At 40.8% G+C, this 15585-nt stretch overlaps 1 protein-coding gene across 1 annotated transcript in view; it reads left to right on the forward strand.

Annotated features, from left to right (window-relative positions):
* The first annotated feature begins 2568 nt into the window (after nt 1-2568).
* Nucleotides 2569-15585, forward strand: part of LOC143272418 (secretoglobin family 2A member 2-like) — a 15964-nt gene continuing 2947 nt past the window's right edge. The window contains exons 1-2 of the mRNA XM_076567115.1: nt 2569-2674; nt 14945-15106. Of these exons, the coding sequence (XP_076423230.1) occupies nt 15049-15106 (58 nt within the window). The 5' untranslated portion in view covers nt 2569-2674; nt 14945-15048. The remainder of the gene's footprint in view (nt 2675-14944; nt 15107-15585) is intronic.

Below are 15585 nucleotides of genomic sequence, written 5' to 3' on the forward strand. Positions count from 1 at the left end.
TCTATCTTCTAGAGACTTTTGGGATGCTTTTATCATGAAGATGTGCAAAGCACTGAGAAAGCATTCTCTCGAGATGTCTCCTACTGTTAAGTGTTGAATGGCATTTCAAGTGGCCAGCTCTACCATGTGTCAGTATCTGAGCACTTCCAGTAGTCTGGGTGCAGGACAGCCATTGCTGTTACCTCACACCTTATTTCTTTCCAAAGACTCCAGCTCTCTTTGCACAGAATCTGTGACTGAATCATCTTTGCAATGTGGTTTTGGAGCAGCCGAGACATAAAACCTGCCCCACACATGTGAAGGAAGCTGAGACATAAAACCTTTCTCTCACATGTGAAGGAAGCCGAGACATAAAACCTTTCTCACACATGTGAAGGAAGCTGGACGCCTGCAGTTTCTGAACTCCACTGGGAAGCGTGAGGCAAGTCACTTCTGGAGAGAGAAAATTCAGATCAGAAGCACAAGTGCCTGGGCTTTGTGGGTCCCCTCATTGTCTCTTTAAACAGCTATACAAACAAGCTTTTTCTTCACCCAGTTCCTAGTATTCACTCCCCAGAGAATGGCCTCCACCAAGTAAGTATTCAGGTACAAAATGAATCCACAGTCACAGTCCCTTCAGTACGGGGTGGGGTATTTTTTAGAACTGGAAACCATTCAAGAGGCCTCCAGCCCAGCAGGTGACAGGGGAGGAACATAAGTCTGGGACACCAAGTGGAGCCCTTCTACGTCCTGGTCAGCCAGCAATGCCATATTCCTTTCCTTCTCAAGGTCTTGACTTGACTGGAGGTTGAAGATTCAGCTTTGGGCAGCCAGCTGTGAGGACCCGTGAAGGAGGGCTCACATGCACATTCTGGAGAAGTCAGCTTTGTTCTTGGCAACTTGTTCTGCTGATTGATGGAAAGAGCAGCATCACTAGTCATCACACAGCAATGCACACTCGTGGACAATCAGAGCACACACACCTTCCTGACACCTTATTTAGTAGATCAGCCAACTGTTCTCTTCTTCTTCCTTGTTCCTTCACTTGTCCCCTGTCCTTAGCTGATCCAGGTTCTCAGACACAAGGTTTTGTCTTGTCTGTCAGTCTCTCAATCTCCTGTGTCCCTGTTCCTTGCCTTACTTGACCCTGGTGAGTAGTAACTGTCCTCAGGCTCCTGACCCAATGATCAATCTCATTGCTGAAATCATTGTGTGAGATATTTGTTAAATGTTCAATCAGTCACTATTGTAATTTCATTGAAAGAAGTGTGTTGGGAGCTAAAATTAGATGTGAGTCACATTTCACACTTTCATATAAACTTGGAGCACAAAATATAACAAAACTCTGTACTTGATTTCTTTTTGTAAACCTTTTTCTTGAGATTATAATATAATTATATTATTTTATATTTATATATATTTCTAAATATCACCTACTCAGTCTGTAGAGCATTACTTGTATGTACATTTTCGGGGCTGACCACCTGTATTGAATAACCAATGGGTGTGCTCTTCCCTGGAGACCATTTCTCCTGTTCTCAGTGGTCCTTAGCTGCCAGTAGTTCTTTGTGTAGGCCTGAGGCCTCATGGCCTTTTTCATGACCACTTTTATTAAATTTGTTCTTTGACAATTTCATTAATTTATATGATGCATTCTGGTTAAACTCACCCCTATACTCTCTTGCCTCACTCTCCAGCCCTGTTCTCTACAGATCCATTTCTCACATCCTTATCTCTTTGTTTTGTTTTGTGATCCACAGAGTCTAACCAGGATCATCTATGGGACCCTGAATTTGGAGATATCCACTGGAGCTTGGTGGGTTCTCTAGTGGATACAAAACAACTGTCCTTCCTCCAGAATCCATCAGTACCTAACAGTTTATAATGTCCCTGTGAGGCCTGCCTTGATGCATGATTAACTGTGATAGGCAGTCTTGTTCAGGTCCTATGCAGGCCACCAAACCTATTATGAGATCATGATTGAAATGGCCATGTCATGCCTAGAAGATATCATTTGTCCCCTCTCCCTATCTTCCAGCTGTCACATTTTTTCTGTTCCCTCTTCCCAATATTTCCTGCTATAAGAGGGTGATATAAATGTCCAGGTTTTCGATATGCACTCAACGGTCACTTTTTCTCAGCATCTTGAGCAGCTGTGAGTGCTTGTGTTCCCCACCATTCACTGCAAAGGGAAGAAGCTTCTTCAGTCAAGGCTGGGGGTAGAATTTGTCTATGGATATGAACATAATTAATATTTAGAAGGAAATTGCGGCCAAGTTAATTTATCTGAACAACAGTTGTGAGTTTTCCCTGTCTAAGACATCCTCAGCCATAGGGTTTTGAGTAGATTTATAATGCTAGGCATGAATTCCCTTTTGTGAAGGGAGTCTCAAATCCAATCACAGAACTGCTCCTTCTCCACCCCCAAATAGGAGAAGTGTATGTCAAAAAACAATTACTATCTTTATTTACAGTTCTCATTTTTATGTATCTGTCTCCTCACTTAGCACTGCTGTTGTTTCAGTCTTTGTGAAGATGTGGTTTTGGTACCTTCCCCTATCACTATTTCTTTTAGCTTTCATCCTTTGCAGATGCCTTCCTTCTCTATCATGTCTCCCTGTGTCATGTGTTCGTGCCGCACCCATGACAGATGTTTTAACTAGAGCACCTGCCATTCCTATCAAAAGTCAATCGGGTACCATTCATTCCATTTTATTTGTTTAATGTATTTGTGTGTTTTCATTTATCTCACGTTGACAGAACAGAAGGGGGAAGCCCACAGAGAGCAGCTTTGTAACTGAGATATTACAAACTGGTGTCAGGGTCACTGTCAAATCCACAAACGACCTGCCCTCTGCAATGTTTCTCTACCAATACAAAGCATTTTTTGACTTATGGGGAACATAATTCTACATACCAACAAGGATCTTTTCCAATAGGGAATTTTAAAGATTAATTAGAAATTCAGATAAAGCCAATTTGTGGAAATGAATTGGTGAAATAATTAATGTAAAAAAGCTTTTTATAGATATAAGTGTGTTCTCTCCCAAAACTGAAGGATCTTGGAAGGGCCATCCATAGTGAGTGAATTCTTCCTTTTATTCATTTCTACCTAGATATTTATTATTTCTTTCCATCCAATGCTCTGTACACAAGCTATTATAAGTTCTAGGATGAGACAAACATTAATTCTAACTACCATAATGATTTTTAAAATGACTGTTTGAAGTGCTGCTAGTGTAAAAATCACTATGCTAACTTTTGAACAAAATAAAAGTAGAAATATCAAATGACTTATCTCTAACAAGCTGATGGGAACCCTAGTTAGAATGCCACAGAGATTCTTACACATCTGTGCTTACTGGGGCATTATTTACAATAACTTAGATATAGGTTCAGCTTAGATGACCATCAACAGAATTAATGGATATTAAAAACATGGTATACACATATATAGTGAAAGTTTTTACTCAGCCTTAAAAATGAATGAAAATACAAAATTTACATCAAAATCAATGAAACAGCAGGAGATTGTTAAGTAAAATAAGTCAGACTCAGAAAGACAAATCTCATTTTACTTCAAATAAAGAAACCATATTTGTGTGCATGATACCATTTCATACATAGAGAGGGCACTTCTCCTTTTGTGGCAAATGTGCCTGGAGGAATGGGAACAACAATAAGAACAATGATGTGCATTATGAAAATATCATGATGAAACCATTACTTCATGCATTATCTAAAATTAATGAAGATTTAATTAAAGTAAAAGAAGTAAGCCATAAGAAGAAATACACAGGTGAAAAAAAGTAGCACTTTTCATCCATTTGTCCAACCAGGCACCCATCTATCAAGGAGCACATGGCTGAAGACCGTCTCCAGTGATCTGCACCCTGTATAGACCACACAGTTTTTGTAGAGAAACAGCAGTCTTGGTCTTTGGTTTAGTTGAGCTCAGTTTCTAATGATAAAGTCAAAATACTAACCTGCCAGTGATTGTGAGCTATCAGAATGGCAGTTGCTGGAATATCAATAAATACCCACAAAACCCAGTGAAACAATGGGTGATTTATTGAGTGACTGATTGATAAGTTGTAGCATCCTACAAGCAGTACAAAACACAGTTGGAGGAGGTACCACTGTAGCTGAAACTAACATAAGCCAATGGAGTTCTCCATTGGAGGATCTGGAAGAGGGTTGAAGCCACAATTTAGGGTTGGGCAGGAGAAATTGACAGGAGTGATTGAAATAGTGACAGGAAAGCAAAGTTTGGTTCCATTTAAAACTGAAGAAATACATGCTCAAGAGAGAAATGAGTTTATTCTTATTTATCTGTGAGTTCATTGTTTAATGTCAGCTTTGCTCTGATCTCTTTCTTTCTGGAATTCAGAGGGAGCAGAAGATGTGAAGAACAAAGGATATTTAGGAAGTGACAGAAAGGAACCCTGTGTTTACTTAGGTGTGTACTTTCATCTCCTAGTTCACAGCCAGAGTCCTTAAGTCCAAAGTCAAGTAAGGACTCAGAGTGAAATGAAACACAGTCCCTTTGTCCAAGACATAATAGGACTCTACCTGGTGCCCCAATCATGTGGATATGCCTTGTCAGTTAAGAGGGCACTACTCCTTAAGAGGGTTCTTGTTTATTAAAACAAAACAAAACACTCCACTTGCAGAAGTCTACAAGCAAGAGGTCATGTTTTCTCTAAACTCCACGATATCTCAGGATACTTCATGATGATCTTTCTCAGAGCAGTCAAATGACAATGACCTACCCAGAATTAATGCCCCCTTTGTAAATTCAGGGGACCAAAAGCAGAATAATGATGCTGCCGATACTCTCTTCCCCAAGAAACTTTCTTTAAAATTCCAATAAGTACTGAAACTAGAATTTTTTTTTTTGAGACAGAGTTTCTCTGTGTAACAGCTCTGGCTGTTCTGGAATTTGTTCCTTAGACCAGGCTGATCTCAAACTCACAGAGATCCACCCGACTCAGCCTCCCAAATGCTGGGATTAAAGGCGTGTGCCACCATGCCCAGCTAGAATGTTCTACATTCTTGATGTCCCACATCCTGAGACAGACCTTTATTGATCACCTTGTAGGCCAAAGCATGGTGCACAGTTCATTGTTCACAGAGAGTATGCTGGATGGATTTATTATTTAGGAGAGAAAATTTAGGATAGGGAAGGGTTTTATTTCTATGGCAACTGGCTCATGAAAGAGAGGAGATGCAGTTCAACTTCCAGCATCTTACAGTACTTAATAAATTTGGCAAACAAGATACATCATGTGACTTATGTGTTTTCAACATCTAAAAGTCCTTGCTACACTTAACAGGAGGAAATGTCTGAGAGATACAGTTAGATAGTTCAACATGTGACCTGTGTATTTACAGAAAAACCCACACAAAAAAAAGAACATTTTGTTGTTTAATCTTCAAAGGCTCATAATTCTAAATTACAGGTATGTATCTGTTGAACAGCATTTGGGATAAGATAGGCCACATTTCATTTCCATCAGTTGTTGTTCTATGAGTCCAGATCCTCTCCTGTGATTCAGACCTGCTAGGACATCAACCTCATATGTACCGTTGGAGGTGTATCTCTTTCTGTGTAAAGTCCTATAAAGCTCAGAAGTGGGGAGGAGTTGGGTTAGCTCAAGACAGGAATTCCAGCAGAGACCTCTGCACACAGGCACATCTTTGCTTAGCTGTCTATCTCATGTCACTGAGGTTTTCCCTTTGCTAGGTGCATCTTTTGATCTACTGTGTTACTCATTGTCCAATTACTGATATCACATCCCAGTATCAACACTTCCCCTTAGTCCTTCCATGGGATGAACATGGTCCTCAGCTCTCCCCAAGGCACCGTCTCCAGCCTGACCCTTCTCCACACCATAGGAGGAGCCTCTGGGTTCGTCACATCCCTCTCAAAACAGTGACTCGGCCCAAGTACCCCACACTCTGCTTCATCTCTACCTGCTCAGTGATCCTGCATGTGACTGACAGATCCTTGACATGTGTGCGTGTGGGGGCAGAAAGAAAGAGTGAAAGTGGCCACTGTGGTCTCTAAGAGACTTTATCTGTTCCTGTTTGACATGGGTTTGCATAAGAGAGAGGTGGTGACCTCAGTGAGGAGTCTAGAGTGAGTCACAGGAAGTGTACTATGGGGACAGGCCTGTGTCCCTTCATATTTCTGAGAAGACTGGGGTGACACACACAGTAATAAAATCCTGGTTGGATCACACAGGGTATGTAGATAGGGATAAAATGCTCTTGAAAGCAGACAAGGGGAGGAGAATGTAGAAGAAGAAAATCCTTCTGAATCAGGAGATCAGTGGAGTCCTTGGCTTTTATTGGTTTCAAGAGTGTCTTGTTTTCTAGTGCAGGCTAACCCAAACTTCAATTTAAATATCGTCTACACTAGCTACAACTCATGTCACCTTTAATCCTCCTCCCTAAGCCCACCATGTTCTGGGATTACAGGTATAAACCACTATAGTCAGCTATGGGGGACAGAGGGCAGGTGGTTTAGGCTGAGCTGGGTTTAGGAGATGAGGGAATGTCACCATAGCTTTCTCTTTCTTCTGTACCTTTCTCCTGAATTTCCCAAGGCCTTGTTTCACTTCCTCCCTCCTCATGCTATTTGAGGACACAGTCTATTTACTTTTCTTCATATGCAAGAACTGCAGTGAGTGCTAACTAAAAGAGAGTAGAACTGCTTTTCATGGCCTCTCTGTTTTAGAAAGAATACACTAACCATAATGAACGATATCCAGTTGGAAAGTGGGTTTTCATCGAAATATTAAACTTTCAATAAGGGAGGTGTCAGATCTGACACTAAAGCCAGATGTGGCATGACTTCCTTGGTACTAACAGCACCTTTTCTGTGTTAGATGAGGACTCTGTGGTCAGGAAGGGGGGAGTAGAGATTTCACTTGTCATGACACGCTCTAACTCGATCAAAAAAAAAAAAAAATCACCGAAGGTCAGAAGCCTGATTTTGAAGCACATCCAGGGCCATGTGCCAGCCTCTGGCTACCTCCCCATGGCACCTTCACCGAAACTGAACTTTACCCAACTTTCATGGGCCAAGTGTGTGTGGTTAAACCTTTAATCCCCTCACAAAGTAATAGTTTATTTGATTTCTTGGGTGCCTACCCTGACATCTTATCCAGTTAGTCGGGAATACTCTTCCATTTTCTTCTTTTTTTATTATTAAGAAATCTTCTATCCATACCCTTCCATTTTAATGACAACGCTTTTCTGTGAGCCATAATGGAGCCATAGGTGGCCGTCTTTCCTCTTACAGTTGTTCAAAGACGGGGAGGCCAGGAACTGATATCAAGTTCTCCCTCTAGCAGAGCAGTGAATCTCAGTCAGGAGAGATTTGCTCCCCACATCCCCCCAAGCCTTGTAGACACTGTCTGGAGATGTAGTATTGTTAGAAATGGATGATGGTTGACACTGTTGGCATCCAGCGTGTAGAAGCCTGCTACACTTCCTACCTACATAAGACTATCTCAAGCATCATTAGTTTCAGTTAAGAAAAGTTGTGTTAGAGAAATTATCTCAAGTGCAGACACTGGTGACAACTGATGACTAGTGCAGGTACAGATCTTTCACACAGGCACCTGAGTCCTCAGTTTGTAAGGTGACCGAAGCAACGTGAGCACGTTCACCCTCCAGTGTGTAAGGCTCAGGCTCATGTCTGGGCCTTTCACCTTGGCGTCTTTGCCTGCCACGACTCTTTCCTTCCTCCAACTTCAACTCCATCCTTTTAATCCTTCATGTCCAAATCCAAAATTTTGCCCCTCTGAATTTTTATAGGTCTTAATCAATCTCTCTTCCCCTCAGGCTAGCTTCATATGAGATAGTCTTTTTTCATTTATTTTCACAATAAACAGAATTTATTTATTACTTTTAATTAAAACATAAATACTTTCTCCCTCCCTCTCCTCAAACCTAACCCTTCCATTCACTGACCCTTGTTTTTTCCCTCCCAAATCCAATGGGGCTGGAGACAGCCTTTGTGTGTAGCACATTATGACCTGAGCTCACGATCGCCTACCTCAGCCTTCTTTGTATTCAGTCACGTTCTCTCCCAACTGTCCTTCCTCTTTGCACTTCCAAGTCTTTTCTGACAAGAATGACTTTCAGTTTAAACTAATTTTTATTTTAATATACAACATGGTGGACTGCATTGGGGTATTTTATGCATATTTGTTCTTATTAACCTCCTCTCCCTGATGTTATGTATTGATCCAGTTTTGGTATTTGGCCAATTCTCACTTCAGAGACTGTTTTGTTATGTTTCTCCCTATTCCTGTCTAAATGTATTAATTTGGATAATCTCTCTTCTTCTTTTTTGTTTGAGTAGGGCTTTGTTGAACTTCCTTAGTTTCTCCACCAACTCTGTTTAGTCTACACATTCTTTTCTTTTCTATTTCATTACATCTGCCTCAGCTTCTATTACTTCTTGCTTTCTACTGGGTTTGGATTCTTATTTTCCTGAGATTTAAGTCATATAATAGATTATTTACTTGAGAGCCTACAGAGATTTTTACTGTGAGCATTTAATAGCTATAAACTTTGCTCCCCAGACTATGTTGGACATATCCCAGAGGCTCTGATGGGCAGGGCTGTGATCTACATTTGTTTCTAGGACTTCTTAATTTTTTTATTTAAATATTTTTTTATTCATTTTAGGTGACTTTTTAAATTTCTGTCATGATTTCTTCAATGACTTATTGTTATTCATCCAAAAGTTGTTCTCTGACGTCTACATATGTATGCTGTGGCTTGCCTGTACCATGGCACAGTTGTGCCCACCTCCCCAAACATTAATAAATAAATTGACTGGAAGAATTATTGGCAGTTGATGGCTGCTGGAGAAAGGAAAGTTACTTTTTTTGTTTTAGGGATGTGGGCCTTAGTAGATTGCCTAGGCCCAGTGGGTGGCCCCATGCTCATGTGCATATGTTCAGCACTGACTGGACTCAGAAGGAAGGAAAAGAAGAAGGAAGAGAGGGAGGGAGAAGGGAGGAAGAAGAAAGGAAGTAAAGGGAATTGGGAGGGAAGTGAGATCAGCATACACCACCAGCCAACAGTGCAGCCAGGACCTTAACACAGGCAGTTTGACTCTGAGTCCTCACACATGTCTCATTGGTCAGCACACCTTGCAGAAGAAGGGTTTAAGAACACTCAGAAAGGTGGCCAAGCAGACTTTACACATCTGTCAGCTGAAGTCCCGTCTCTCAGACCCTCCCTTTCCAGTTCCTTCCAAGTAACCTATGAAGGCTTCCCCACTTCCTGGGTTTTCTGAAACTTTCCCTACATTTCTCTGCTCAGAGTCTCTACTGAAGCTTGCTGAGGTGACTAAAGTCTGACACCCAACACTTTGGAGAGTGAAACAGTAGGGTTGTCCTCAGTTCAAAGTCACCCTATGTCACATAGTGAGGCACTGTCAGAGCAAGCAAGCAAATAGACAAACAAGCCTGTCATAGTCCTTGGAGTCAGAAAATGTCTATTCTTTCAAAGAAAGCTCCTGCTCACTCCTGTGTCTTCCCAGAAACTTTTATCCACACATGACTTTTCTCTGTCCAATCAGGCTCATACTGTACTCATGTGTCTCTATTCAGACTTCTTTGAAGCTTAAAAAGACTCAAGACTCGTCATTGAGTTAGCTGAAATATAAAGCACTGTGTGTGTGTGTAATGGGGTGGGAGACATTTCTTGTGTCATGAGCCTAACATTGAGGCTGAATGCACTCTTTCTCCAACCCCATGTCAGAAGGGAAAGGCTAACCCTTTCTGAGAGGATTCTTATATTCTTTCAAAATCACCCCAAGCCCTGGTGCCTACATGAATTCACACAAATGGGAGACCCAACCATCTGTAACATAATACAACACGAATGACCTTGAGGATATGTGTGTGGTTGTCAGGCTGGATCTCTGAGTTAAAGAGGGACATAATAGACATGGAGATTTTTCCTGTGTGGTGTAGATGGGCTGGCCTGGGTTAAATAACCTACAGACTGGAGAGCCATGCCTTTAGATACCAAAGGATGGCCAGTGTTGGATATGATAGAGACGGTCTAAACAATAAACACCATAGCTAAGAAACACACATGCCAGGATTGATATGAACGCAAAGATGATCCTTGAAGGGAAGGTCTCTATGACTTCAACAACAGACATCTTAATGTCATTCAAGAGTGTCAATGTCCAGATGTATCTCCTGAAATATCTGGCCTGCGTAAGTACCCATAGCCTGGTTTGTGAACTCTGTATCTCTCTAATGAAGAAGAAGTTCATCCACAAAGGCATGCATGAGGAAGATCTATGATGCCTGGTAGGTAAGTGTGGACCAGGCTTACAGGACGACAGAACAAGATGCAGTAATAAAATGGTGTTTATCATGATTCCAAATACTGTGAAACAAATACATATCTGGAACTTCTAATCAGAAAACCTGAAGATATCATTTAAGTATGATAATGCTTTCTTTTATATGCATGTATGTTTTTGACACTGAATGAATCATTGGGGAAAAAAGGTCTCACACACAATATTACTTCCTTCTATTAAGCATGGCTAGGACTGCTATGTGCCCAAAATGTTTATGTCTCAAGTCTTAATGGGACCCATGGTCGTAAAAACATTATTGTTCCTCGTCAAATATTTTATTTATCTCTCAAAACACAAACTCATGCAATGTAAAACCTAGAAAGAATTTAGAGTACAGTGCTTTAGACTAGACTGTGATCCATAAATATTTGTCCCAGAGAGTGGGACATTGAAGGATGCTAGAATTCTCCAGACTCTGAACTGTTGGGAAGTTTGAACAGAGTCACTTTTGAAAAGGGGAGAACTATCAACACCAGTATTATGTTGAGCCATTTGGCTTCACAAATTTTCAAATGAGTCTTTTATGGGTTGAGTCATTGATATTTGACTTTTCACATATAAATCTTTATCATGTGTTCTGAGAAAACATTCAGGTTAAAGAAAAGTTGGTCTCTACTTTGTAGACAGCTATGTCTCATATGAAGAATTTTACATATGAGTGAGGAACATTCTAAGGGGTCTTATTTCAGCTGGAAACAAGACAGGTCCACTGGAAAGACTTGGGAAACAGAAACAGCCCAGTTATGGATTGGGCAAAGGGACAATATTACATATCACTGTCACTTGACTTTGGATTGGATGACCCTGTCCAAGGACAATGAGATAAAAGTACACACATAAGGATGCATGCCTACCCTTAATGTGCTTAGATAAATCAATGTCTTTTTTGGCTTCTACTTCTGCTTAACAATGGAAACAAAATGTCACAAATGATTATGACATTAAATAAAACATTCATAGGTCATTAAGAATGGGTTTTCTCTCTGTGGCTCACATACACATTTCTTCCTTCTTTTTTTAACTGGAACCAATTTTGTTTTTCTTCTCACTGTGTCATTCAGGTGTCACTATCCACATACATCCTTTCTTACTATTGATTTCAAACTCCCTACCTCCTCCACCATTTTGGATATTAGCAAGTGACAATTTTCTTTTAAGTATATTCTATCCTGTCTCCTCTGTCTAGAAGCCACTCTCAAATTTGTTCCACAATATCACTATCCACTTTTTCAAGACAACAGTACCTTCTCCAAAATGCTGCCCTGTGTTCTGTACAGGATAATGTCTTCAATCCATGGTGCCACTGTTCCTGCTGATAAAGTATTGTTCTTCCCATACATAACTCTCCCTGAAATCTTACATTTATTGGTAGGGTTATATAGACTCTCAAATTAAAAAGTGACCTACACAAGACCTGGACCAAAGCATTCTTCAAACTAAATGTGCATTCAACACAGGTTGTAGTGCATAGGTGATGTCCCTTAAATATGGCTTCCACAACAGACAGATGTATATTTGGTGCATGGATGAAAACTCCTACTTGATGTTTTTTTGGAATATTTCTTCTTGAGATAGCCTGCTTCTTTTAACCTGAATTTTTAGGTGATTACAAAACAATGAATTTCATTATGACCTTTCACATACATGCATCATTTTACTTTGGTCATTTGGTCCCATCAATACCCTCCTTTCTCTTCCTCACTACAAATAATTCCTCCTCTACTTTCATGTCATACAGATTAGATACATACATACATAAATACATACATACATACATACATTGTGTGTATATTATAGAAAACATGATATTTGTATTTCTGAGTTCAACTATTTTGTTTAACTTGATAATATCCTGGCCCATTTATTTCCATGTAAGACACATAATTCCATTCTCCTTTGAATAAAACTCCATTATGTATACATACCACATTTTATTTGTCTAGTTATCTTCTGATGGACATCTTAGCTGATTCTATAGTTTGACTATTTTGACTAATACTATAATAATTATGTATGTGCATGCCATTCCATTATATATCCAAGTGATCTAGCTGGACTTCACAGTAATTGTTTTGTTTTTGTTTTTGTTTTAACTTGAGGGACTGTCATACTAACGTCTATAGTTTCAGCACTGGAAAACTCCCACAAATTAGTGGTTAATTAGGTGAGGTGGAAAGGTTATTTGCATGCTGTTTCTGCTGTCCTGATAAAAGTTCAGCAGAGTTTTATCTATACTCACTTTACCATAAAAAGGAAGCTCAGAGAGCCATGATAGCTGCTCTAGGGTAAGTCATGAGCAGATGTTGTCCCCAGGATCTGAAGTCACATCTGCATGAGTCACACAGTCACTCACCATACACCCATCATTCCTCCCTCCCATAAAGCAGCAAGGAGCCCTAGTAGTTGACAGTGTCCTCTGATTCAGGAAAAGTGACACTCTAAACTTTTAACACAGAGGGAAAACTATGTTTAGCTGTCTGGAATGAACAATGAATGTTAATTTAATGAAATGACTTTTCATAAGACTCTTCAATGAGGATCAAAAGGTAATAAGCTTCCTCTGGAATTCAAAGAAGAGGGTCAACAGGAAAACCTTGCAAAAGGGTGTGTGGTCATGCACTGGCCCTAGCCACTGGAACCATCAGAAACAGGTGTAAACAAAATGAAGCTGCTTAAAATTGGAAAAGAATGGGATGGTCAAGCTGGAACAGGGATGGAGTGGGAAAGCAATAAAAGAGATACCATGATAGAGAGAGATATCATGGGAATAGAGAGAAACCCAGTGCTAGGGAAGTTGCCAGGAATCCCCAAGGATGACTCCAGCGTGGACTAGTAGAAATACTGGAGAGGGTGCCTGAACTGAACTGGCTTACCCCAGTCATCAAATCGGTGAATACCCTAACTGTCATCACAGAGCTTTTCTCCAATGAGTGATGGAAGCAGATGCAGAGATCCACAGCTAAACACCAGGCTGAGCTCCAGGAGTCCAGTCAAAGAGAGAGAAGAGGGATTCTAGGAGCAAGTGCATCAGGATCTGATGGGAAAACCTGAAGAGACAACCACACCAAACTAGTGGGAACTCATGCAAGTTGGATCAATGGCTGTGGAGCCTGCATGGGACTGGACTAGGCCTCTGCAAAGTGAGACAATTGTGTAGCTTGATCTGCTTGGAGACCGCGCTGGTGGTAGAATCAGAATCAATTCCTGGTGTATGAGTGGGCTTTTTGGAGCCCACTATCTATGATGGGACACCTTGTGCAGCCTTGAGGCAGGGGAAGGGCTTGGACTTGCCTCTACTGGATGTGCCTCCCCCTGGGAGGCCTTGCCTTCTCATTGAGGGTAGTGGGCAGGTGGTTTGGGAGGAGGAGGCTGGGGGGTGGGAGGAGAAAAGAGGGGGATCTTTGGTTGGTGTGTAAAATGAATGAAAAGATTTTCTTAATAAAAAAAAGAAATCTTGGAATCAAGGGACAGCAAGATTTAATGGACAAGGAAAATGACATTTTGAGTACAAAGATATTTGAATACATAATATTTATAATAGTTAAAAATTGGAAGCATGCAAGTACATTTAAAATATGTTCTCTATATTGTAGAATATCAGATAACTATTAAAAGCACAGCCATGAGTATGTAGATAATAAAAATGTTTATAGAATAAAAAATTGATGACAAAAATTAAAGAATAAAATAAAATAAAACTTCAAGTAGAGCTGGGCCTGGTGGTGCACACCATTAATCTCATCATTCAGGAGGCAGAGGCAGGCAGATCTCTATGAGTTGGAGACCCTCACGGTCTACATCAGTGGTATTGTGGGAATTCATTCCATTCAACCAATGGCTTTTAGGGTATTTGACTCTGTGGGCATGGTATTGTCTGAGTATGTGATCGCTTAAGGAGAGAGAGGGGTTGATTTCTCTTGGGGAGAGGAGACAGGATCAGGCAGAGGACAGAGGCTTGCAGTTGGTCTCCACCAACCTTGAGGAGAATGGAAGCTGGATCAGCAGTGGGTCTGTAGCACGTCTACACTGCTTTGAATTAGTGAGTCTGTTTCCCCATCGCACCCTTTAATAAATTTATATATTTATGTTTATATATACATATGTATATATGTATATATACACACAAAAATTGTCAAGTAAAAGTTAAAGAACAAGAAAAGGACATAAACGAAGAAAGATGGAGGAAAAAAAGAAAGAATGAAGCGAGTGGGAAGATAAAGAAGAAGACAAAGAAGCTGAAGAGGGAAAATGAAGGAGAAGGAGGTATAAAGGAGGAAGAGAATATCTTTTAAAAAGTCAAACTATAGTGTGGCAATTAATTTTGGAAGCTCTTCAGGAAAGTTACCTGCATTATTTTTGGAATCTCTTCAGGAAAGTAACCTACTGTCATACATCATACTTTAATTCTGAGAGTCTGGTTTTCACTAATCTGTTTCCTTGTCTTATACAAACAAAGCATAGGCTTCCTTGACTCTGTTTCCTGTTCTCTCATGTTGTCTGGTACAATGCCATGCTGCTCCTATGACTTGGCGTTCTTACTTCCTGCATGACACTAAGGTGGCTGCCCAAGAAATAAATAGAGGAGTGCTGAGCTCTCAACTCCAGAAAGTTCCCTGATCTCCATCTCGTATCAAAGACCAACCCACAAGGGCTGCCTCAACATGAAGCTGGCAGTGGTCTTCATACTGGCCGCCATCCCCATTTGCTGCTATGCCAGTGGTGAGTTGTGGGAAGGGTGGGCTGCTTTTGGACCACACATTGTTTCTGGTCTACAGGAAGAAGTCCTAGTGCCTGAGCCCCAGCGCGTGTCCACAGTGGTACAAAGTGTCTGATGCAATAGCCCTAAAACTCAACACTAATTCAGACGATCAAAGAGGTACCACTGATGTGGGTTTGGTCCCCGTGCTGGAGCCGCATGTGATGTATCATTACCATGCAGGACGGCCCATGGTGATAACAGTTCTCCTGAGATCCACGGCAGGTCTTGGACTTGGATATGAGATATTTTACAGGAAATGGGGAGGATATAAATGACACTGGGCCTAAGTGGGTTTCCTGAAATTGTACTCATGAATCTCTTTAACTGTGGAAGGAGTTACTTTTCAAATTGTACCATGTGACCTAGGAGTAAACAGTTTGTGAGCCACAAAACAGACTTGTGAAAGGCTGTGCTGACCCCTTTATGTCGGGCCATTTAC

The sequence above is a fragment of the Peromyscus maniculatus genome, chromosome 1, assembly GCF_049852395.1.
Source record: "Peromyscus maniculatus bairdii isolate BWxNUB_F1_BW_parent chromosome 1, HU_Pman_BW_mat_3.1, whole genome shotgun sequence".
Classification (NCBI taxonomy): domain Eukaryota; kingdom Metazoa; phylum Chordata; class Mammalia; order Rodentia; family Cricetidae; genus Peromyscus; species Peromyscus maniculatus.